Source organism: Lepisosteus oculatus, chromosome 2, assembly GCF_040954835.1.
Source record: "Lepisosteus oculatus isolate fLepOcu1 chromosome 2, fLepOcu1.hap2, whole genome shotgun sequence".
Classification (NCBI taxonomy): domain Eukaryota; kingdom Metazoa; phylum Chordata; class Actinopteri; order Semionotiformes; family Lepisosteidae; genus Lepisosteus; species Lepisosteus oculatus.
The window spans coordinates 16,988,206-17,012,274 of record NC_090697.1 but is presented as its reverse complement, the minus strand read 5'-3'; the positions used below and the strand labels follow the sequence as shown (position 1 = coordinate 17,012,274).

At 35.3% G+C, this 24,069-nt stretch overlaps 1 protein-coding gene across 1 annotated transcript in view; it reads right to left on the bottom strand.

The window, feature by feature from the left end:
- Positions 1–14,374, bottom strand: part of LOC102697922 (L-gulonolactone oxidase-like) — an 81,655-nt gene extending 67,281 nt beyond the window's left edge. Inside the window, exons 1-4 of the mRNA XM_015352295.2 lie at positions 14,255–14,374; positions 10,044–10,145; positions 6,742–6,867; positions 3,704–3,798 (exon numbers count right to left, since the gene is read on the bottom strand). Of these exons, the coding sequence (XP_015207781.2) occupies positions 3,704–3,798; positions 6,742–6,867; positions 10,044–10,145; positions 14,255–14,257 (326 nt within the window). The 5' untranslated portion in view covers positions 14,258–14,374. The remainder of the gene's footprint in view (positions 1–3,703; positions 3,799–6,741; positions 6,868–10,043; positions 10,146–14,254) is intronic.
- Between the last annotated feature and the right edge of the window lie 9,695 nt (positions 14,375–24,069).

The window sequence follows — 24,069 nt, the reverse complement described above, 5'->3', positions numbered from 1 at the left end:
ATTTCTACTTGTAATCATACAGCTCTCCTAATTTATAGATCACATTTTTATTTTCTTCATAACATTAATATTAATTTCAGATACCAGTAATTATAACCTTTAATCAAAATCTAGCTAGAAATCACTCCAACAGCTTTCACACCGATTGATCAACAATGCTGAGAGCAGTGATACAGAATGATTCCATTACAGCTCTGCTGTAAAAGCAGCAACCTAATTAAATTAAACAGCCAGCTCTGGCGTTTTGACAGCAACATTGATATCTCCAGTCTGAAATGCGCTTAGGTGCCTTTATTAACAAATGACTATTTTTCTTTAAAACCTGTTCTGTCTTTGTTAAGCCATGATTGTCCACAAATAATACTGCATTTAGTATTAAAATAATACAGTATACACGAGTATTGTGACATTGTTCCAAACCACAGTTTCCTTAATTATTTGTAGCTTACTACTTATACTGTAAATCTAAATTATAGAAGATAAATTATTTGGCCTTCAGTAAGTTTTTTTAAAGGCTTAGAATTTTAATGATGTTATAGGTGTGGGAATTCTACAGTGATACTCTCGAACACCAATAATTAGCTTCATACTGCTTTATATCCCCAAACTCTGTTCAGGAAAAGCACAGTGAGAATATATTTTAACTATTTATTCTCCCTTTGGCACTATTAAAGATTTAAAATGAGTATTTGAATTGTTCAGCTCCCACACTGATACTAAGACTGAGGCCTGAATATCAATTATTTCTTTCGCTCTTAGCAGTGTTAAGTGGAGGTATTGACAAGATTGTCATACCAACACGGAATGCAGCTGAGCTGGCTTTTAGGATACTACTTACTTTATTTACATTTTTAATTTGTTTTAACTCAATAGTTTATTCTTATTTTATATTATTATGTTGTTTTTATGTATTATTCAAAGTATTCAAAGGAAATTATCTACTTAAATTAAATCTTAAATTGTGTATTTGATGAAAGTGTCATCAAAATCTATTCTTATCTATGCATTTTGGTTAAACGCTACAGTAATTGCAGCCTGGTGTCCAGTAGTAACTATACTCGTCTAGAACAGAAGCTGTGTCTGTGCGTGCTAGCTGCAAAGGAACAAGTAAAGGATAATTCCATGCATACTGTATATCACCTGAAGAAAGCTGATCAGTTGCGTTTTAATTTCACTCTATTTTTCTATGTGGAATAATCTTCATCTACCACAACTGACCATGCCTTTTGCACTGGAAAAGCAATTTGATCTTAAATCTAATTTGTATTATTTTAATTCATTGTTAAAATGATATAATGATATACTGAATCAGCACAACAGATTTTTAAAACTATATAAATAGAAATAGTTACATATTATAAAGCCTGTTACAAGCCTGTTATATGTTTGTACAACATACTCTGTTGAAAATATACATGCAAATAAACCTTTTTAAAATGATAATACATTCATAGTATATGTTTTGTATCCGAGTATCATTGTTTATCAATTATGCGTAACAAAATGCATTGAAATAAGATATTTTGGAATTATTATGTTTCTGATATATTACAACATTAAAATTATTTTAATAAATTAAATTGCAATGTATTTTCTGTCATGTATTCCAGGACATTATTGCATCTGAAATTCACACTATATTTTTCAAAAGCTTAGTAAATGTTTAAACATTACAAAATCCCTTTTATATGGGGGTTAATATGGTGGAGCATCATCTGTTCCAGAGTGATAGACACATGATAGGTCTTAATGCAAAAAATCCCTGTATGGTTCACAAAAAGAATCGGTCGTAATTGATGAACACTTTCATAACCACAACTGATCTGTCTCATTAGGTCCTCCTGAGTGCTTTAATGGGTCTTTAAATCCACTGAACTATTAAACAGAAAACGTGTAATGATAGTTTATCACTTTTTTAAAGATCGTCTTAATGTTTATACAAACTGGCACTATACCTCTAGAAAAATTGAGCTCACAAGTTATTTTTTATAAATAGGTGAGTGTAAATCAAATAAGTACTGTAAGGTCAATTTAAAATAAAAAGTGGGTCCTTGCACCAGCTTGCCTAGCAAGGAAATGTAAGCATTTTGATTTGTTCTTATTCTTGTAGGTTTTCTTAGCTTAGTGCAGCATCTGGCAACAATGTACATACACAAACTTATTTATGAAAACTAACAGACAAAAGCACAAAATACAAGGATTACTAGTTACAAATATTTACAATACAAACGAGTACCTGGGAGTTGATTTTATCTGCCAGGTGTTTACCCAGTTTTGAATTTTATTTAAATCCTTTTTTAATTTATTTTCCTTCTTCTACAGTGTATGATAATCCTCACTAAATTCATATCACTTGCAAATGTGAGTTGTTTACTAATTATACTTACAGTATATTATACTAATCTAGATCATTGATAGAATTAAGAACAGCAAGAGTACTAGTCCTTAATGCTTCACTAATAACCTAATAGCCAGCAGCCACATCACTCTGCAACTCACAACTGGCAGCCCACTGAAGCTCAGCAGGTGTGAGCCTGGTCAGTACCTGGATGGGGAGCCTCCTGGGAAAAACTAAGGTTGCAACAGATTAATATTTGTTGTTCACCTTTGCCTGGTGTGGGTAGAATTCCTCAGCATATACCTGATTTAGTCCTGCTCTTCAGTTTCGTTCATGTTGTCTCAATTTGTCTCAAAAGGTGGCACAGTGGTTAGCATTGCTGTCTTACAGTGCTGGGACTCTGTTCACTTCCTGGGGTGCCATTTGTATGGTCTCCCTGTGTTTGTGGTTTTCCTCTGGATGATCGGGTTTCCTCCCACAGTCCAAAGACTGGTAGGTTCATTAGTGTCTATAAAAGTGTCTGTATGTATCCTACATTGGACTGACATCCTGTTGAGTGGGTATCATGCCTTGGGCCTGTTGCTTACCTCCTGCAACACTGACTTGGGAACTATTCTAGAGCCCATTAAATATCTTTTGCTTGATGGATTCAAGATAATATTTCCACAAACATCACAACAGAACTCCCTTTTTCTAAAATTTAACACAAGTCTCTTCAGATCTCAATTACGTGATACGTTTTTTGTTTTTCATCAGGAAGGTCCAGATTGCTGGAAGCCTGGCCTGTAGAACGTGACACCCAGTCACACGATGATTGCAAGAAATAGAGTAACTCTGATATAAACTGATCTCGTAGACAAGACATTCACCTCGTGGCATGCAATTTCTGTACTTCTGTACACTGGGGCATCATTTACACTGGTCTCCACCCACCTATTTGTACACCTTCCACTCAAAGAAGGACTTAAGTATGTAGCCTACTGAGCTATCACCCCCACTTTTCCTGTCCAGGCATGACTAAAAACTGATGTGGAACTGAGGTGAACAAAAAACAGACTGTTCAGTGGTTGGATACTATATACTATATACTATATACTATATACTATATACTATATACTATATACTATATACTGCAGGTATCCTTAACATCCCTTTGGCACATAACAATAGCCAATAACAATTCTGAACATTATTATCTCTTTAGTAGAATGCCCCATTTTTAAACAGTGGAAATGTGCAAAACAGTACAGAAGCTGAAATGGGTAGAGGAGTTGAAGTTCCTATTTTATCTGATCTTACTTCTATGAGAATATTTTGTTATGCATGTTCATTATTCTGCAGTCAATGTTAAGAAAGTGTGCTTACTTTGAGAGGGCAAGGCCATGTTTTGCTAATTCTTCATTCAGATCACAAAGAAATATCCCAGCTTCCACTGTGACCTGTCTCTTCTCTTCATCGACCTGAAAGTGAAACAAAGCATCTTTATTCACATATAAATGTGAATATATATTTAATGGTTAAAGACGTAGCAACAAGCCAAGGTGGCTTAAGTGGAAAAAGTACAGTTTTCAGGCACTGTTTCCAAAAATTAAACAGAAAACTAAACGGAATAAATTAAATGCAGCAAGAACAATACCAAAAACACAGAAAGCCTGCTTATTTCATTTTTGACACACCATGCGACTAACAAAATTAAAATTAAAATAAAATGCCCCTCAGAAGATAAAATAAGACAAACATCTTTAGCAGGTCCATTTCCTTGAGGTCTATCAACTGGCAATTTTTGCAAGGGTCTCACCCTCAATCAACTGATGGATTGGGTGTTTGGTGAGCAGGGAACAGACTGCTGAAAATTACTGTGTTCCCACTGCAATTTGGTTAGTACCCCTTTCTTTCTGAAGCTGTAGTGACAGACCTGTAAAATGCTGCAATGTGTGTTTGATTGTGCTCTATGTAGATCATGTTTTTGTCTAACTTCTTTAACCAAGGTTTAGAGACACTTGAGATGCTAGTTCATACTGCAGGGATGGGTTACTGTAGGTAACATCAGTGTGTTTACTGAGGCTAAAATATGCTGTGTTTTCAATTTAAGATAGAAATAAAATAGAAAGAAGACTGATCTCTGTGGATTTGTTTATTCTATATTTAGAGAAGAATAAAGAAGGGCCACATTTGTAAGATGAAAGTCGAAACATGCCAAATTGTTGCTGTATCATGGTCTCTGGTTCAAATCTCTGCAGTGAATGAAATTCATTCACTTTCAGATCTATTGTAGACAATGGAGTATCCAATAAACACTTCTCCTTTAGATTCTTGGTTGAGACCGGTGATTGAGATTTCTGGTCAGTGATGGAGGTGTCTTGCATTCAGTTCCTACATCTTATTTTAAATCGTGGAGCAGGGCAGTTAAATTGGTGAAGTGATGCTAGGTGGTATTCTTTGATTTTATTGGTGAAAACAGTATTTCATCTAATCAGCTGGTACCAACTTCTCTGTCCTTTTTTTCTCCATATTGGTTGACAGTCTCTGCACACCTTCCTGAATGCTGGTTTTTCATGCTTTCAGTATAAATCTTTAACTTTAAAATCTGATGGCAGAAAAATTGGCTATTTTGAATGCTGAACCAAAAAGTGTCTTTCAAAGAAGATACAGTAATATGCACCTGAACTCACTTTCCATGCATGTTTGAAGTAAGAAACTGACTGCAATATTACCCTACAGTTCGGAACCATCTTGCATAAAAATAACTGACATGGTAACTAGAAAAATGTGATTTCATGAGCTTTTACTGAGGAGCAATGTCCATTTTGCCTTTTTAAAAAAGCACCACATAGCAAGGTACACATTCTCCCCAACAGACTTCAGCTACCCTAGAACAAAAGAAACGTCTTAAGAATAGAAATGTTTTTTGCACTCTTGTCAGAAATACATATAGTAAACTTCCTCCTTTACTTAAAGTTCCGAATTATATATCCTTTTGTTCTACATTCTCTGGAAAAGGAGTTCCTAAATCCTGGTCTAGGAGAATCAAACACAGTTGCTAGTTTTCACTCCAGCCAAGCTCTCAGTTACACAACTGAAACATAAATTAATTTAATCATAGAATGGAGCTGAAATTTTTTAATTTAATTCTTTAATATGTAGGAAGTTGTCTTTCAACTATTGTGTTTTATATGCAACGCAAGAGTTTGACATTTAAAGTTGAAAAAAAAATGAAAATGGTCTAATCAATAAACCTTTAATTAAGGCTACAGTCAAGCAATTAACCCCAACTAATCATCTTGACTGGACCACATTAACCACTTCTGATGGTGGTGCTTTAGAGAGACCTAGATACCATGCTGACACTCCACATTTCCAGGATTGAACTCCCCGTATTCTAAAGATTTCAAATTGTATCTCTTTAATAAAGACAATCATTCCTCTATTTGAATGGAATCATTTTAATTAAAAAAGTGACTTATGTAACAGTCACCATGCTGACACTATGATATATACAATAAATTCTTACTGGTAAAAGTAATTGAACTAGCAAGGGACATTTTCAACAACCGTTCGGTTGTTGGTTTTAGAAGATTGAAACAGACTACCTGCTCTGTCCAGATTAATCTTTTAATTTTCAATCCTGTTACTTGTAAATGTCTGTTCACTATATGTGATAGGTGCAGCTTTGTTACAAATGTAAACATAAAAAGGAGTTAGTAAATGTTTTCAGCATTACAACATTATAACAATAACAAACATGAAGCAAAGTGTCTAAGAGAAAAAAAGTAAACTTTTAGATGAAGAGGAAATGGCTTAGGCCTCTAGTGAATATTTTTACCCACCAAGGAAGGAACTGACAACATGCCTCAGGCTGGGAAAACACAGAGTCCTATATTATATGACAGCAGAAAAGAAACAGAAGTATTGCAGGTACTGGAAGCCCTTACAGTAAGACAAATAAATCTCCAGACCCTGTACTCTACAAATTGTACACAAGGAAACAAGAGTTGTTAATCATACTGTTGGCCATTAACAAAACTTTTCCAGCTTTCTCCTAGACAGGGGTAATACCCAGTGACTGGAAATTTGCTAATGCACTGCCCATCCATAAGAAAGGCTGAAGAAACGGACCCATGTAATGTCTGTATGTATCAGTGATCAGTGTAAAAAAAGAACCTTGAGTGCTTAAAGATCATAGCCCGTTAAAGATTTAGTAAGTTTTCTGATGAAAAAGGACTTATTAGATGGGATTATGTTGGGTGTGTTTTTGAATCTGCCTCTCTTGCTAATTTTGACTAAATGATAGTTTTAGAAATATTAGTTTGCAGATATTCAGTCACTCTTTGTTTGAAGAATCTGCCTCCATGGGGCTTCTTTTCTAATCCAATACGTGTAATATAAAATTATTCTTACTGTACCTCAAGAACCTTATTCATCTTATCCATACGCATCATGAAGTCATCTGTGCAGGCGATGTCTGAGGGAGAGTGCCCCCCACCCACCACCTTCACTCTCTTGCTGCAACGCCTAGCGAGTTCCAGGATCTGTCAAAAAGAAGAACAGCCTTACAGCATCTCCCAAGGCTGTGACATATTCTGAAAAGCAAGGAGAGTCCTGGGAAATTTGTATTGATCCATAAGCACTAACATTGTATTGCAGGAGATGATCAATTTCATCACTTGAATCATGAAATAATCCTCAAAGTCTGAAGTAATTACTCCTCATGTTGCAAGCATGCAGGCATTCTGTGAGCAGCCTTAATGTTTTAAGCTATCTACAAAGCTTTAATATCAAAAAGGGGTGAATGTACATTACAGAGTTGTGTCATATAATCATTGGAGACATTCTGAATTCATGTAAGCGCTGGGTACAGTATAGTCAGCAAACTAGTGAAGTTCAGAAGTGATAGTGTTCCAACTGAAGAGCGCACAATTAGCAAACACGGACACAGGAACACAAAACCATATATTGTCATGTAATTTGCCAAACCGCTTTATAGCATACGGTGTCGCAGGAAGCCAGAACCTACCTGGCAAGCAATGAGCACAAGGCAGGGTACACCCTGGATGGGACGCCAGTCCATCACAGAGCAAATACAAGCCAATCACACTGTACATGGGGACAATTTGGAGGCCACAGTAAAAGCCAAGCGGAGAAATTTGGCCTGGACACCGGGATAACTCCCTACTCTTATCAAGAAATGCCCAGGAAACTTTAATGACCACCGAGAGTCAGGACCCCGATTTAACGTCTCATCCGAAAGACGGATCATATATTGTGAACATGATTAATAAAGATAAATATACTGTCAATTTTTTATTACTTAGTGAATTAAATGTGTCCTTTATTGTTGTTATTGGCTTTAAAAGTTGGTGTTGGAGTTTATGACATAGACAAATTTGTTTACTCATGATTTTAGACCATGGCTTCTGCATTACGACTATAGTGCACTTGAACTGAACTTGAACTTTATTGCTGTATGTAACTGATACATGTACTGATACAATGGAATTCTTACTTACAGAAAATCTCTCAACTGTTAAAAAAAAGTGTAAAACACAAAGTGCAGACAGTACATCGATATACGGTATACAAACAAACAGTAGACAATGTTCAAGTAAACAGTTTGAATGTAAACAATGCCGACATATAAACAACAACTGCAGATATGCAATAAATAAAATTATAATGAGGTAGATGGTGTAGGTGTGGTCCAAGTGGCATGGCCAAATGTGTTCACCTATCACACTGCTTGTGGGTAGAAGCTATTGAATCTGGTGGTAAGTGTCCATATCTCTTGCCCGAGGGCAGTGGGGTGAAGAGCTCATGCCCGGTGGTGACTGTCCTCTGTGATGGCCAGAATTCTACCATGGCAGCAGTCCTTATAGAGTTGTTTAACCTCTATGAGACCACAGCCAATGATCTTCTGAGCCACATTCACCATTCTCTGCAGTACCTTTCTCTCTTGAAAAGAGGTGTTGCCGTACCACATGGTAATCCCGTTGGTGAATGTCGTTGTTAAACCACTGTCTCTTATTGGGAATTGTCCAAATTTTCTTTTCTGGCACACAATTGTCGGTGCAATATTTAATATAGCTGGTTGCGTCTGTACACTCATTTAAATCTGTTTCGGGAGCTCTGAATGCGTCCCATTCAGTGACTAAATTGATTTTAGATAAACCATGGTTTTTGCTTGTTAAGTACAGCAACTACAGACAACACAATATTGAAATGTGGTGCTATGTGGTCATTTCAATTACGGTCATAATGGCATTTAATATAGTAACTTCATTTACTTTCAATAAACCATAGTTAATCCTATGATTACCCAGTTGAAATGTGTGACACACTATGGACACAAACTACAAGCAAACGTTTATGGGAGGATGGAAAAGCTAGCCAGGCACATTTTTAAAGCCAGCCCTTTTTTCAAGAAATGGGTGGTAGAGACCTTGGTCCAATTAGCTATTAAACATCAAATGGTAGTTTGGGCTAGATGGCCTTATTATCTTGTTTTTTATTCTTATTACAGTTTTTTATTCCTACGTTTCTTTTCAGTTGATTTTTGAACTTAAAAACTAACAACTTACAAGCATAACTACGTAAGTGTAGTAAATTAAGCTAGTTCTATATCATGGTGTTCTATTGTATTTATTTTAAAGGTTATTTCTTACACATTTCAGCTGCAGAAAATATTTATCTCAATTAATATTCTTCATGCAACGAGATTTCAGACTTGGTCACTTATGCCCAATGAAGATTAGTAAGATTCATTAAAGAAACTCTAAATCTTGTTAGAGCTTGATGAGTATTATTAACCTTGCAACACATGAAAGACTTTCAGGTAAATACATCTGATGGATCAAAGGTGCATTAAGAAGTTTTAAAGAAGAATAAAATTAAATTAGCTTTCCCATGCATGGGAAGAAATAGTTTAGAGAGACATTTAGAGAGCCAAACTTAAACATACAGTGTGAAACTTTACTCATTTAAAGTCAGAAAATCCCTTGAAAGTATGCATATCTTGAGCCAAAGAAGGAACATAGATAATTAAATTGCTTGAATTATTTGAGCATTTATAGTCTATTGAAAGACTTCTATTACAAGAGAATCACCCCTCTCTCTTTTAATTTTATCTACATATTTTAATGCTTTTAGCAAATCTTTTTTTCTATTTAACCTTAATCCTTGATTTTGTAAGATGGCCATTCTTTTATTGAAGTCGGTGGATTTGAATAGGCAGCTCATGAAATGGAGATGGAATCTATGACTTTCCAGATTGGCTGAGAATGTTCTAAGTGACAGTTATCATTCTATAGGATTATAAACTGGGCACTGTTACATGCTGCTTTGAAGAATGCTTCTTTTATAGTGCTTGCTTTCTTCAAGTATTATCTGAAGACTACTGCATGATGTCACAAAGGTATTTCTGGTCAGATCTTTGCACTCTCCATAGATCAGTGCAACTTTGGAAACTTTCTGTGGGGATGACCTTGCAATTTATTTACTTTACTATTGTTATTTTTATTTTTTATTTTTTACTAATACAGTGCTAATATTTCAAAGCATTTGTATTGCTTATGGCAAAACCTTTAATGAATTCAGAGAGAAAGTATTTGCCATGGTTAGAGACAAATGCAGCGTTTCCATGATAAAAAAAAGAGAAAAACATTAGCCTCAAAGTGCCCCCGAACAATAACACATTCAGACTTCTACATACCTGTCTGACATCTTCCACAGAGCTGGGCTGGAAGTACTGCTCAGGGTGGCAACTGTATGTCTGAGCCCAGTTCTGGAAATGATATCCTTCAGTTCCCTGTATCTGGAGGGAAGAGGAAATGAAAAGGTGAGCTGTGTATGGTTATTCAAGTTTGACCAAAAGTGATAGAATATTATTTATAGCAGTGCGATTTAATCTGTTTGCTGAAAAAAAATAAAGCTGAATAGAAAAAAGGATAAACATTCTACTGAAATTGTCTATTTTTATTGAGTGAAAAACATTATATATTTTATATTTGCATATTATAATGGCAAGAGAGCAGTCTTAATTTCTTCTTTTTTGTTTTATCTTTGTTTGTACACTATGTGAATATAAGAACACTTAAAATGGAGATCAACACTGGAGATCAATAACACTGGAGATCAACAGATTAACAGTAGTTTTTGTGAAACAGTCATTTTAATATTTCATGATGCCAGATTAGAAAATGGATGGATATTTCGTGATGTATTCATTTGAAATCCACATGACTTTTTTTACATTTTGACATTATTAATTTCTAAAGGTTTTCCTTAAATAAATATTCCATGCTAAAATGTTATATATGAGACCAAAATAAATGTATTAGAAATACAAAAAGCACACTGGTTATTTATTAGATATTTCACAGGAAGCCATTAAGATTCCATAGTTATTACTGAATACAACAGAGTGCATTCTGTACTGGGTTGGATGTAATCTACAACGACATTTTGCAGAACTATTTTTAATAAGTGAGAGATGTTCAATTTACAAAAAGCAGGATAGGATAGAAATGTATTAATCCCATTGCCAACTACTGTATTTATTTGTTGCCTTTAAACTATGGAGATGCATTTATACAGTACATGAGCAAGACAGATGGAAAAATGTTGAAAAGAAATAAAACACATTTCATTTATGGATAAAAAATGTAAAGACCCCACATGTGAGTATTGTGTGATATAATAATCATCACCTGGTACTATAGGTCCAAAGATGGAGCAGCCAAGGAGCCACTCTACATGTTTTGTCTTCTGCAAATGTTTTTTTACAATTTTACAGTAAGTAGATATAGCTTTGGCTTTATATCATCTGGATATGCACGACAGTATGTCTGTCACCGTGTACCATTAACACAAACAGCATGCTGAAACAGCAAACCATACTAGTAGGTGCATATGTTTTTTTGTGCACAAGATTACGTAAAAGTCTTCCCCTCAAGATATGACATAGTAGAACTTTGCTATTATACTATTATGTGTAAATACTGTAATACAAAATCACAACAAAAACTTACATGGATCTGCCAATAGGTATTGGACTGTTACTGAAAATCTGTATTGTATAAAGTATAATGTAATCTGGTATTATAATTAATTAATAAAACTTCTGTATTACTGCATCAAAAATTAATTAGTTGTGATACAGTACTATCAATGGGAATGCATTTTGGTAAAGCATCATACAAAACAAGGTTCCAGATACAACTCGTAATTTATTCTTGCTCTAAATTTCAATTGAGTGTTACATACAGTACCAACAATCTGTCTTTGTTTTTGTGCCAGCTGTTCTGCAAGACAATATTAATTTAGCCTGCACTTAGACAAACGGTCTGCGTCAGCACTTCTCTGCCCTCAGTCAAGTTACTCAGAAAGTTACTCATTCAACTAGAATAAAGTATGAAGTATGCCATCAGCCGCCTATTTATGTATTTAAGAATACATTTGACTAAAATTATTTCTGCTATGTCTTTTGGAATTAAGGCAGTGTTCAATAAACACGTAATTAAGTTCCTACTGAAACTAGCTCCAATTATACTCAAATTGCCGCAGTATATTATAATGTACCAGAAGTGTGCTGTCCCAGAAGCCTAAGTACCTGATCTCTAGCCTGCCAATTTTAGCAGACTCATTTCTCTTTTTTCACTTTGTTATAAATAGGGGACCCCTTTCCCTCTCTCTGGCATTCTTACGCCAAACCCTAGCTGGGCAGTTGGCTCTGTACCCCCTTCCCTGTTTTGCTACGTTCCCCTCCCTGCCTGAGCATGTAAAAACATTTTTTTACAAAGTATAAGTGAGACCCAATCCTGATTCTGGGAGACCACTGTATCTGCTGCGGATTTTCATTTCACCTGATTTCTTCATTACTGATGTTAATTGATGCCTTTAAATTAATTAAAGTTTAACTGGTCTGATTTGTCTAGACTTTTTATCTGTTTCTGAACTGCAACAACTTCAGCATACAGAACATTAAGCGGTCTCTCTCCATCATGCTTATTAAGTGCACACTTCCCTATTTCTGACTAAAAAGCTCCTAATAATTGATTATTGTTTAATGAGCAGATACAGGTGAGAATGGCAATGTATCAAGCACTCCCGCAATAAATGTTTTTCATTTCATTCTGCAACTGATTGAACTTGAATTTGTAGATCTTAGATACTGCAATGCAGGGTTTTTATTAGGGTTGTTATTAATTACCAATCACATTCAGTTTCTGAGGAGCAAAAATTACGATACAGAAGTCACCAGGGACTCTTTTCAACATGATGTACATACAGAATATAGGAGGGAGGTAAAGAGAGCAGATAACTTGTCGTTATTCTAATTTGTGACTTCCTTGTACATTCAGTTTTGCCTTTTCTGTCTGTTCTTTTTGGCTTTAGTGTAGCACAGGCTAAGAATCCAGGTCTGAAAGAAACTTACTTCCTTACCCCAGCTCCAAAAAATAAGCTGGGGCTAGTCTGAGGCAGGCGGCCATATTAGATTTTCTTCATTTTCATTTCCCATGGCTCTTCCCATGTTTCAGCATATGTCAAAGGAAAATATCAACTGTAGAATTAGTTACTGTTCTAAAAATATTTAGTTGGTCCTTCCATCCATTTTCTGACCACTTTATCCAACACAGAGTCACAGTTGAACTGGAACCTATCCCAGAAAGCAATGGGCAAAAGGTAGGATACACCCTGGACTGGTCGCCAGTCCATGGCAGGGCAGACACAAACATAAACGTGCTCACATTCACAACAGAGCCTACTTTCCCAGAAGTCAATTAATCTACTAGTAGGTCTTTGGAATGTGGGAGGAAACCCATGTCAATACGGGGAGAGCATACAAACTCCATGCAGATAGTACCCCAGATCAGGAATTGAAAGCAGGGCCCCACCGGTGTCGGGCAGTAACATTGAGCACTTCACCACTGTGCTGCCCATATTTTAGTTCATGTTTGTATTAATTAATATCTATGCTGTAACAAGACCTGATGTTAAAAGCAAATTATTTGTCCAGTAACAAATGACTTACAATTGTTTACATGAAATACATACTGTACATTAACTCATGTGTTTTTAGGAATCTTTTTGTTGTATCTATGAGAAACTGAGTTACCAACTAATGGAATTTTTCCCAAACAGAAGCTGACTATAGTATACTGTAGTATTCCATAAAATCTATTTAACAATGGTCAATTAAATTAACTGTGTATTATTACTGCAACCTAACATGTTATAAAAGCAAATTGCCTTCACAGAAAGTAAAATTATTAGATGAGTATGTTGCAAAATATATTTTACATTCTGTAGTGCAGTTAGAGGGCATTCAATCATTTTTGTTTATAAAAATAAAATCTTGTGCTTCAGACACAACATAACTCGTGCACCTTAGAAAAATTATATTTCCTTTTCACTTTGTTGCTGTCTGCAACCAAAATAAACATCTGATCTGAACTCAAAATTGAGTAATAAAAAAATCGATACCCTTGATATTACTGTGACTTTGGGTTAGAGTCACATGAATATGCATGAACACTGATTCAATTTCAGAAAAATAAACTAATTCAAGTGCTTTAGATTTTTTTAAACACAATTTTCTGCCAAGCAGAATATAAATATTAACTGTGAAAAGCTCCAGGGTAGAAAAATAGGCTAAGTGACATTGCTTCATTTTCTTTATCCTCCAAATTATTTTCAAATAAACTCCAATACAGTAACCAGTGAATTACTTTGTTTACAATTCTGTGCTATCTTACAGTTTTTAGAAACAAAAATGAAAAGAAATCTGTTTATGCTGTAAAGTTAAGAAAAAATGTTTTACAGTTCAGTTTTTGAATGGAAGATATGTGATTGGAAGAGTTTCTGAAATCAGAGTTTTTAATTTATCTTATCCCCCTAAGACCCTGAAAAGGATTTACTTACCATTTTATGCTCTTTATTTTTTTAATTCACATTAAGTAGTGAAGGAATCTGTAGATGAGAGAGCCTGTTAAAGGCGAGGACAAATGAAAGTGTCAGCTTCAAATTTGTGCCTGCAGGTTTCCTGATAAGAAGATGAACAAGCTAAATCTTTTCAGTGTTAATAGAAGTTAATGGTCTACTAGAGTCAACTGGTGCTTCTAATGATTACAATAATGACCAAGTGAATTAATATCAGAACATGCAGTGTAATCATCTTAGATCCTTTAGTAAATTGTGGACAAGTTTCCCTCTTGTGCTTATACAGTATATAGATATTAATCATCTCGGTTCTCAAATTGTTTGTAAACTAGTCAATCTCACAAATGATACAGAATCTAGCAGAATGCATTTGTTCAGTCAAATTCTTATAATGATTCAATTAACTGACAGATTTAAAGAGATTGTGTGTGTAGTACTTTGGTATTAATTTGCCTAGCCGAGGAAATGACAGTGATGGTTGGAGATCAGTGCACCACCCAAGTTTCTGTTCCAGAACATCTCTGACCCAGGTGTGGGTTCAATTCCTGGGTTTCCGTCTGCATGAAGTTTGTATGTTCTCCCTATGTTCATGTGGGTTTCCTCCCGCTGTCCAAAGACATACTGTACTGTACTGGTAGGTCAGTTGGATTCTGGGGAATTTGACTCTGGTGTGAGAGTGCTGGGTGTACCTGGATTGTGTACGTGGCTTTCCGGGATATGGGCTGGCTGTACCATAAATGAATGGGTGGCTGGAATAGCCAATAACCAAATGATCCAAATTCACTTGTATGGAAAATGTATCTACTGTACCTTACATATCTAAGCTCATTTGTTGAGCTTGATTTTAAACAATACAGTATGTAAAAGATGGAAAACTGTGGGGTGACATGCAGTACATTTTGGAAATATGATTTTATCTTTATATCCCTGCATTGGCATCCCATAACAGAAAATGTTTCCCGTATGAACATCAATATCCCAGGCCTTGATATTACGTCATTGACATACTGCAGACTATTAAATCTCAGTCCCTGTACTAACAATTCCTAGCAGAAACAGAAAATATGTGTACTTCCCAGCAGGTCTTTGGGTAACTGCTTGTTTAGTTACTCAATTTTCCCTCTCTAGTTTTTCCCAAGGCAGGATATTTACAGCAGCTGCTAACAATAAGATAACATTGCTCATAAGACTAAAATGAAGTAAGAAGACAGTTCTATGTGCAATTTACTGCAAGTATGACTGAAGGTGGTGGATACATTTCTGATTATATTTATTTATAAAAATAATTTATATAAGTATATCTATATACTCCTGCCTAATATACTTCAGAATAGATTTTAAATCAAGTTACAATTTTAGAATACACTCAATGGTGGTCAGTATGAGGGCTCAAGATTATTATTATTTATTATTATTATTATTTTTAGCTCCAATACTTTAGGGTTTTATTTCAATATGGGGTAAGTTTAATATTGTTATTGTGTTTTTTTCTATTGCTTGACATTTTTCTTCTGTATGCAAAATTTGTGAAGAAGAGATTAATTGATACAATGGATAAGGTTGTCAGGGATTTGATATGAATCTGAAATTCTTTGCATACAACATAAAAATAGTTTGTTGTGCAATTTTTATAGTTATGCATAATAATGACCTTGGGCAAAGCAAAATGTCCTACTTTTCAGAGAGTTCCAGAAGAACATTTTTAATAAAGAATATAAGGGTTACTAAATTTGTTCCATAAAACTTATGACATTATTTGTCATAAGTTTCCAAAATGGTATGAGATACAGTAGCTTTGTATTTGACTGCTAGGACAGGTCAGACGTTTCAAGCAAACATATCTTTTGATACATCATATTTGATTTTCTATATACATTCCAGAATAACCATGACTCTATATAAACTCTGTAAGGAGCTACAAGACAGGTTTGCATTTTCCCCTAAGTTGAGGTCAACGGGCATAGGCAAGTACATTTCCACTGATGCACTGATTCCTGGGTTTTACACACAGTAATACCCATAATCCTGTTTGTACTCATTATGTGGATATAAGAGCTTAGATAGGTCAAAGATCTTAGAGGGCTGCCACCTCATGTTATCAACCAGCTTTATTCAGTTGTGGACCACGATTCCCATAGACTACTATTATTCTATGATTATTAAAGAGACTGTACCCTGGACATTACCTTGTTTCCCCTGCTCAAGATAGCAGAGTCCTGGGCCTAGCTTTTCCTTTTCCTTAAATACAGTAGATCTTTTTCTTTTTTCCTTTTGGATTCCCTGCCTATAAGCTAGGTCATTTTTGGTTTGTTTGCTTCAAAGAGTTACTAAAAGCCCCTTCTTATGTTAAACAGGAATAATAGTATTAAGTATATCTTCTATTGTACTGGTTTGTGGTGGCTTTTATAATCATAAAAACTGTTAATTAAACCTTTTCAAATGCCAGAGACATCTTTCATCAGTCAACTTTGGAGACGTTCTGTTCCTGTCTGCCCAAAATAAGTAAGCAAGCTTTGTCCTACTCGGTCCATTTTCAGCCACCTATCTGTGTGAGGCTGGGTTTTTAAAGATCAAAAATAAGCACTGCAATAGACTTTATCTTGAAAGTGACTTGTGTTGTGTTGTGATTAGAAAGGGCACGATACCAAAGAAAAGTGAAATAAACTGTTGGTTCATCAAACATATGTTTCTACTACTGTGCCTAAAAGTCAACACCATGGAATGCATGTTTCACATTTACAAAAGAAAAGTGTTTTAAAAACTAAACATTTCTTTCGACAAATGTAGGTCAAAGAGAGCATGCCAATGAATAACCAGAAGTTTAACCACTAATAACGTTTTAGGAAATCAAGATCAAAGGTTCTTTGCCAAGACACCAATATGTCAAGATTTTAAACTGCATGACAGCCTGTTCTGACTATTATAATTCACCTGATACATTTATAAGTGCAGTATTATATATAAATCATAAGATGAATCTGAAATTAGATAAGCAGTGCCGTTGCCCCTGTCATCAAGGTGATACAGGGTCTTCATGAATCTTTGATGATGAAAAATAAAGCCATCCAGCTTGTTGCTTGATAGTACATATGAACACTATTGCTACCTGAAGATGGAGAGGAACAAAGAAATCTGAATATCTTAATATATTAACAGGATAAGCAGTCCTGTGTACAGTATGTCAGCCTTTAACAGTATGTGATAAAGAAATACTGTATTTTTTCATTCAGAATGGAATCATTGTGACTCTCAATTAAAACTTATTGTTGTCTGTAAATTTCATTATGGTAGGGTACACCCTGGATGAGACTCCAGTTCATATCAAGGCAGTGCAAAGATATATGCAGATTCACACCTGGGTCAACTTTTTCCCAGAAGCAAGTTAACCTACAGTACCAGTATGTCTTTCAACTGTAGGAGGAAACTGGAGCACCCAGAGTTAACCCATACAAATATCGGGAGAACATACAGTGTAAACTTCACACAAAACCCCAGGAACTTAAATCCTTACTTAAAATTTTAAATTTTATAAAATGAGAATACCATCTGCTTCCTATTAATATTCGGCAATGGCAGGAACAAAAAGTAAATCTTGTGGAAACAGAAAGTAGTGCAAAAATAGAGCCCTTGTACAGTACATGTGTAGCTATATGTCTATTATTTTGCTCATCATCAGTCTTAGCAATCTTGGCTGCTCTCAGATATGATGATTATATTATTATCAATCATCATCATGACAGGTAACCTCATTTTTTACAGCTTTTCTCATATTCGATATATTAATGTTACAGCATAAGTTGAAAATAAGTTTTCTACGTTGTACTTTAATGTTTATTTGATTAATTATTTATCCTACTACTCATCATCAGGAAGCCTATTTTTCTGGTGAGAGGTTATGGCAACGTGTAGCCTATCCTTGACACAGCAGGAGCAAGTTGGAACTGAGAGAACAAATCTGCTCTAGTCCTAGATAGGATACATCTCTGTTGCAGAACCACAGAGAATGGGACTATTTAGACACAACTAACCTAATAGTGTTCTTTGGAACGTGGATGAAAAACTGAGCCCCCAGAAAAAGAGAACACATGAATATGAGAACATACAAACTCCACAGAGCAGCCCTCCTCCAATCCAGAATAGAACCCAGGATCCAAGAATTGTAATGTATCAGTAAGACCCACAAAACTACTATGCCACTCCCATTTAGTTTACTATTTACAATCAAATAATGGTTACAGACATATTGTAGGTGGTGTATATACAAATTCTGCTATAGAGATTCTTGCAAATGCCCAAGCATTTATTGCCTAAAATAAGCTGTATAATTGTAATGAAACTGTTAATTCTGTGGGTCTAAACTAAGTAATAACAATACCATGGTATTTACTGTTAAGGAAAACTGACACTTGTGCAAATGAAGTTACCCATTTTGCTGAGCAACATCATATTTGCTAATTAGAAAGTGAAGAAGAAACCTGTTTCTGTTAAGGGATATTCTTAAAAACATTTAGTTTGAGCAAAGGGCACTGCTAATTGTTGTAATCGTTTAACAGAAGAAACATCTTTGCAAATGTTATGGTCATACTTGTAATGCTAGACTTGCCCCTGAGGAGATTAGTACATAAGCAGTGAAATGTATTTATTTTCCATTACATAAATTCCTAAATACACACTTTGTATCAAAAGCATTTTACAAAATGTAATCTTCAATACATCGTATAAACCCAGGTTATAAATATTTATTATCAGAGACCAAAATAATTCTGAAAAAAAACTAAATCAGACTTCAGCAATTTTTTACCTTTGCTTTTTATTGATTATCATGCACGATGTAATGGTCACCTGTGTTACGGTGAAATAAATTGAATCTGAAACATTCAGAGTTCAACATCATCCAGGTTGATGCTGCACATTGGTGGTGGTGGTGGAGGGGAGCTCACTTTACTCAAAGTAAAATGCTTTGAGTGGAGTGTCCAGAAAAGTGTTATATACTGTAAGTGTAAGCAATTATTATTATTGTTATTATCATCATCAAAGATCTTGAAAAAAAAAACAGAAGTGAGCAAGAACTGATGGCAGGTAGCTAAAGTTCTTGAAGGTCATCGTTCCCATGACAATTCATGGCCATTAAATGCAGTTCTGCAGAACATTTCAGATTAGGTCAAAAACAAGTGAAATCATAGTAGAGTTAGTAATTTCGGAGAAGTTGTCTATCAGATACTTTTATTTTTTTGTCAGAATTTTTAAATGCCTTTAATACTCAACACCCTGGATGCAAACACATTAAATCTGGAAGGATTATAAAGACTTGGGAGGCACAGTGGTGTACTGGATAGAATTGCTGTCTCACAATGGTTGGGCCTGGGGTTCAATTCTGGACCTAAGGTAGGACCTGTGTGTTCACATGTTCTCTTTGTATTTAATGGGTTTTCCTCTAGGTGCTCCTGTTTCCTTCCAGAGCCTGAAGATATACAGTATTTACAAGATGGAACAGATGGAGCTTTCATTCCATGGATTAGGATCCCTACAGCTAAGGCTATAACACCTGTTTTTTTTTGAGAATTTGGGGGATTTTAAGATTCCTCATTCAAATTCTTACTTTTCAACGCTTGAATTGTCCATCTATCCATTCCATCCATTTTGTAGCCACTTCTTCCAATTCAGGGTCGATTGGCTGCCGGAGCCTGTCCTGGCAAGCAGCAGGCACAAGGCGAGGTAAACCCTGGAAGGGACTATCGAAAGGCAGACTCACGGACACAAACAGACACACACTCACGACTTGGGCTGATCTTCCCAGAAGCAAATTAACCTACCGATATGTTAACGGACTGTGGGGAAAAAACCGGAGCACTCAGAGTAAACCCACATGAACATGTTGAAAACACACACACTCCACCAGGAAGATTTAACCTAGGGCCCCAGTGCTAACCATTGCACCACTGTGCCGCCCTGTTTTAATTTTTTATATCTATTTTATATAGAATTTATATCTTAATTCTGATATTGACCATTAAAACACATAGCAACTGGGTAAAGGCTATCATTCCATCTTTATTTTGTGAGTGAAAGTTTTGCCTTTACAGCCCATTCTATAATTTATACTTATAGTATAAAGACAAATGATATAATTCTGTAACATCCTTTTCTGTACATATATCATAATAATGCAGCTGATAGTCAATAGTTAATGAAGAATCAGGATTTGATTGTTGAGAATAGTTTAACATCTTTAGACTGTTAGAGTATGCAGTATCCAAGCTAATGTTTTTTACGTTTTTATAATTGTCAAGCAGAGCTGGCTTAAAGCACTGCATATATATCCTAATCAACTGCGCAATCAACTCTGTCATGATCGTAAGTCCCTCCTCTTAAGGGTGCTCTGGCTCTCTCTTGTTTGAGTTGATTTTGTGCACCTGCTTCCCCTATAATAGCCAGACGCTACTACCATTCTAGGCTCAGCTTTGGTAGATGGGCGCCTGGAACCCTGCCTACCAGCGGGTCCAGGAGAAACCCGACGGCATAGGCTTCACAAAAGCGTCCTGACTATCTGGGTCCTGGGCTTGGAGCACCTGGCCCCGTTCCCCCTTTTTATCTTCCCGTTCCTGCACCGGATTCCGCTCCGGTTTTTAACTTTTGTCGTGTCTGTCGAGGATGGATTACCCGGTTCTGGACTTTTGCTCTCACTCTGAATTTCCCTTCGGAGTCCCTTTGGACTTTCGCCTGGACCAAGCCCCCCCGTTCTTCTACCAGCCCCGGTCCTGGTCATTCTCTCCCCATGTTCAAAGAAATTAGGACATAAGGTGATGTGCAATTTTAAAGATGATTCTTAAATGATAATGAAACTGTATGAAATTAAGAATATTGGAAAGGTTTCAAATGAGGGACAGTCATACAGTATGTGCCATCTAGACCATTCACTTAGCTACAAGAAACCAAATGAGCTAGATTTATTAGTATGCATGTTTAATCTTGTGTGATTAAGTATGGTAAGCAGTAAAGGGAAAACCAGTTATATTAAATTTGTATATAAATAGGTTAACTAGCATGAAAACTATTCACCCTTCTTTAGTTCCTTCTAACTCTATTCGGAAAGGAAGAAAGAAATTATTATCCCAGTGTTTTGCTATCAGATTAGATAACACACTGTGATAAATGTGAAGTTCTATCTAAATTGGTCTGTCACTCCCTATTAAGAATACACTGTTGAAAGAAATAATTAACATGTCACACCTTTCATATTGCATTCAGTTAATTTGTGACAGACATAAATAGACATCTTGTACATTGCTGCACTCAAAACAAAGTCATTGTAGTTTTATGACATAGCAAGTCTTTTGATTAGGTGCCTAAACTGTAACTAGCCCTATGCCAATTATAACATTAATCAATGCATTTCTGATTATCCTAAATTGCATTCAATTTGGAAAATTTCTAAATTATGCATATTACTATCATAATATGTTGTTAAAAATTAAATGGTTAGTTTAAATCTGTTTATCGTTAATGAATGGCTTTTGGTTTAAGACAATATTTTTGGCAAAATGATTAGTGCTGATTTGAAATACCAGGTGTATCCACATCAAAGGTAGGGCTTTATTCTTGTGTCTTTATTGGACTGTTCAGCTTAATGAAGAATGGAGAATACATATTGGAAAAAGCTTTGAAAGTTCTCAGTTTTGTAATGACAGATCCAGAATATAACACACCATCCTGCCTTTAAGTGCATTACAGTATTGTACTTTTGGTATACTGTATATAGCGTCACAGACTAAATCTTTAAAAGGGAAGGAAATGAAAGGTTTATTCAATGTGGAAAAGAGAAGAAATGAAACAACGTTTTGGCTGTGGAGCCTTCTTCTGTATACCCCAATTTTTCCTTCATACTGTACATTAATATTTTACACTATATTTTTATGTATGTAATTTGGACACAAACTGAAAAGCAAGATTAAAACATTGGTTTTCTCAGGAATTCTGTGTGCAAATGTAAAGCTGAACAAATGGAAATGTTAATCCAGAAACAAGTGACTGAAATAGTGAAGCACTGAAGAAGGCTTCAGCTTTCTAGGCCACTGAAAATCTTTCAATGGCAAAGGCTATCAGTATAGACATGATGGATTACTTCCAAATGAGATGGGTACCAGTTCGCTTTGGGCAAGGATTTGCAGAAAACTTAAAAATAACTTTACTTTACTTTAGTTAAAAGAAAAATACTTTAAAGCTTTTATTTTCTTTTTGCATGAGCATTCAACTTTGGAATTGTATCAATGTTGACAAAGGAAAAAAATATACAAATCAATTAGTTCCTTGAACTTTACAAGATTTTCTGGAAACCTGTAATTTATAATAACTTTATCTTTTAAAAGCAGGCAAATATACATCATACGTTTTCAGTATTTATAAGTTTCAGTCCTGAATAAATTAATTGGAATTAGTTATAATTTTATTTTAATTCAACTATAAATATAGTGTAGGATGTGTCAGATACTGAACTTTCAGGCATAGATGAATTAAACAGATAAACAAACACCACTTGTTCGTTAAACTGCCTTTTTAATCTATGATTGTGAAAATGTTTTTTCTTCATTAGTTGTGCAAAAAATACATGAATAAACATAGACTTCACAAAACATTTTTTTTTCATTTACTAGATAAAATCCACTGAAAAAGACAGCAGAATCTCAGTTATATTTTACCTACATGCAAAATACAAAATCAAAATAAATCATAAATGCTTTATATGTATAGCTTATTTATTACAGTCCACTGAGAAAGGGGCCTTCTGAAGTCAATTTCTATAATCATGACATTGATTATAAAGAAGCAATCATAAATATCCAAGGAGTATGACACTGAATCAAATACAGAAGAAATATATTTCAACCAAACATATCATCAATCAATTTTCTCATTCTCACAGCACAACCCAAAAATAGATTAACAGATGTTTGACTTGTTTGACTACAGTATACAGACCCTGCCTGTATAGTAATATTGACTAATTTATAGTTGAGTTTATTTAAATTAATCAAAATACTCAAACCTGACATGTAACATTTAGCCTTCAAGTATGTCGTTCAATAAGGTCATCTGAATTATACTGTATGTGTTTAAGGTAAAGTTTTTGTAATGTTCACTAAATAACACAAAAAAATTACAAAAAGAGGAATAATTCTTAAAATTGCAGGAAAACATTGACAGGAATTAAAAACTGGAAAAAGTATAAAAAGTTTAAAATACCAACATACAGATAAAGGAAATCTACGGTGTCAGTTACTGTAGATAGGCCTACACTACCTCAATTACCTACAGTACATGATATATAATAAGAGTCATATGTAATGAAGATGGTTAATTTCAATCTGGTTCTCAGTACCATGGAAGTCTGGATAGTTATCTGCACAGACCATGAGGGCCCTGTATTGCTATGACCGTGTTAAGCATTCCACACACTGTCACAAACGCCGTCACATTCATACGCGCACCCTCTCAAACAGACGCTCACGCAGCAACTAACCTTCTTATCGCCTGTCACTCCTGTCACTACTCTAACCCTCCTCTTTTATACCTTACTTCCTGACTCTCGCTCGATTCTGACAACGTTTCTGCCTTTGTGTTTTTGGATTGGTTGCCTCGCTGTATTGTCTCCTCCCGGTTTTGATTATCGCCTCCCCTTTGGATGGATTTCGGATATTAGGACTTGTTTCTCTTTTGGTAGCCTTTTCTATTTGGATTTCCTATTGCTACTCGGGAAATAAGGACCCCCTGCAGGGTTCGAGTTGGCTTAATTTCAGCAT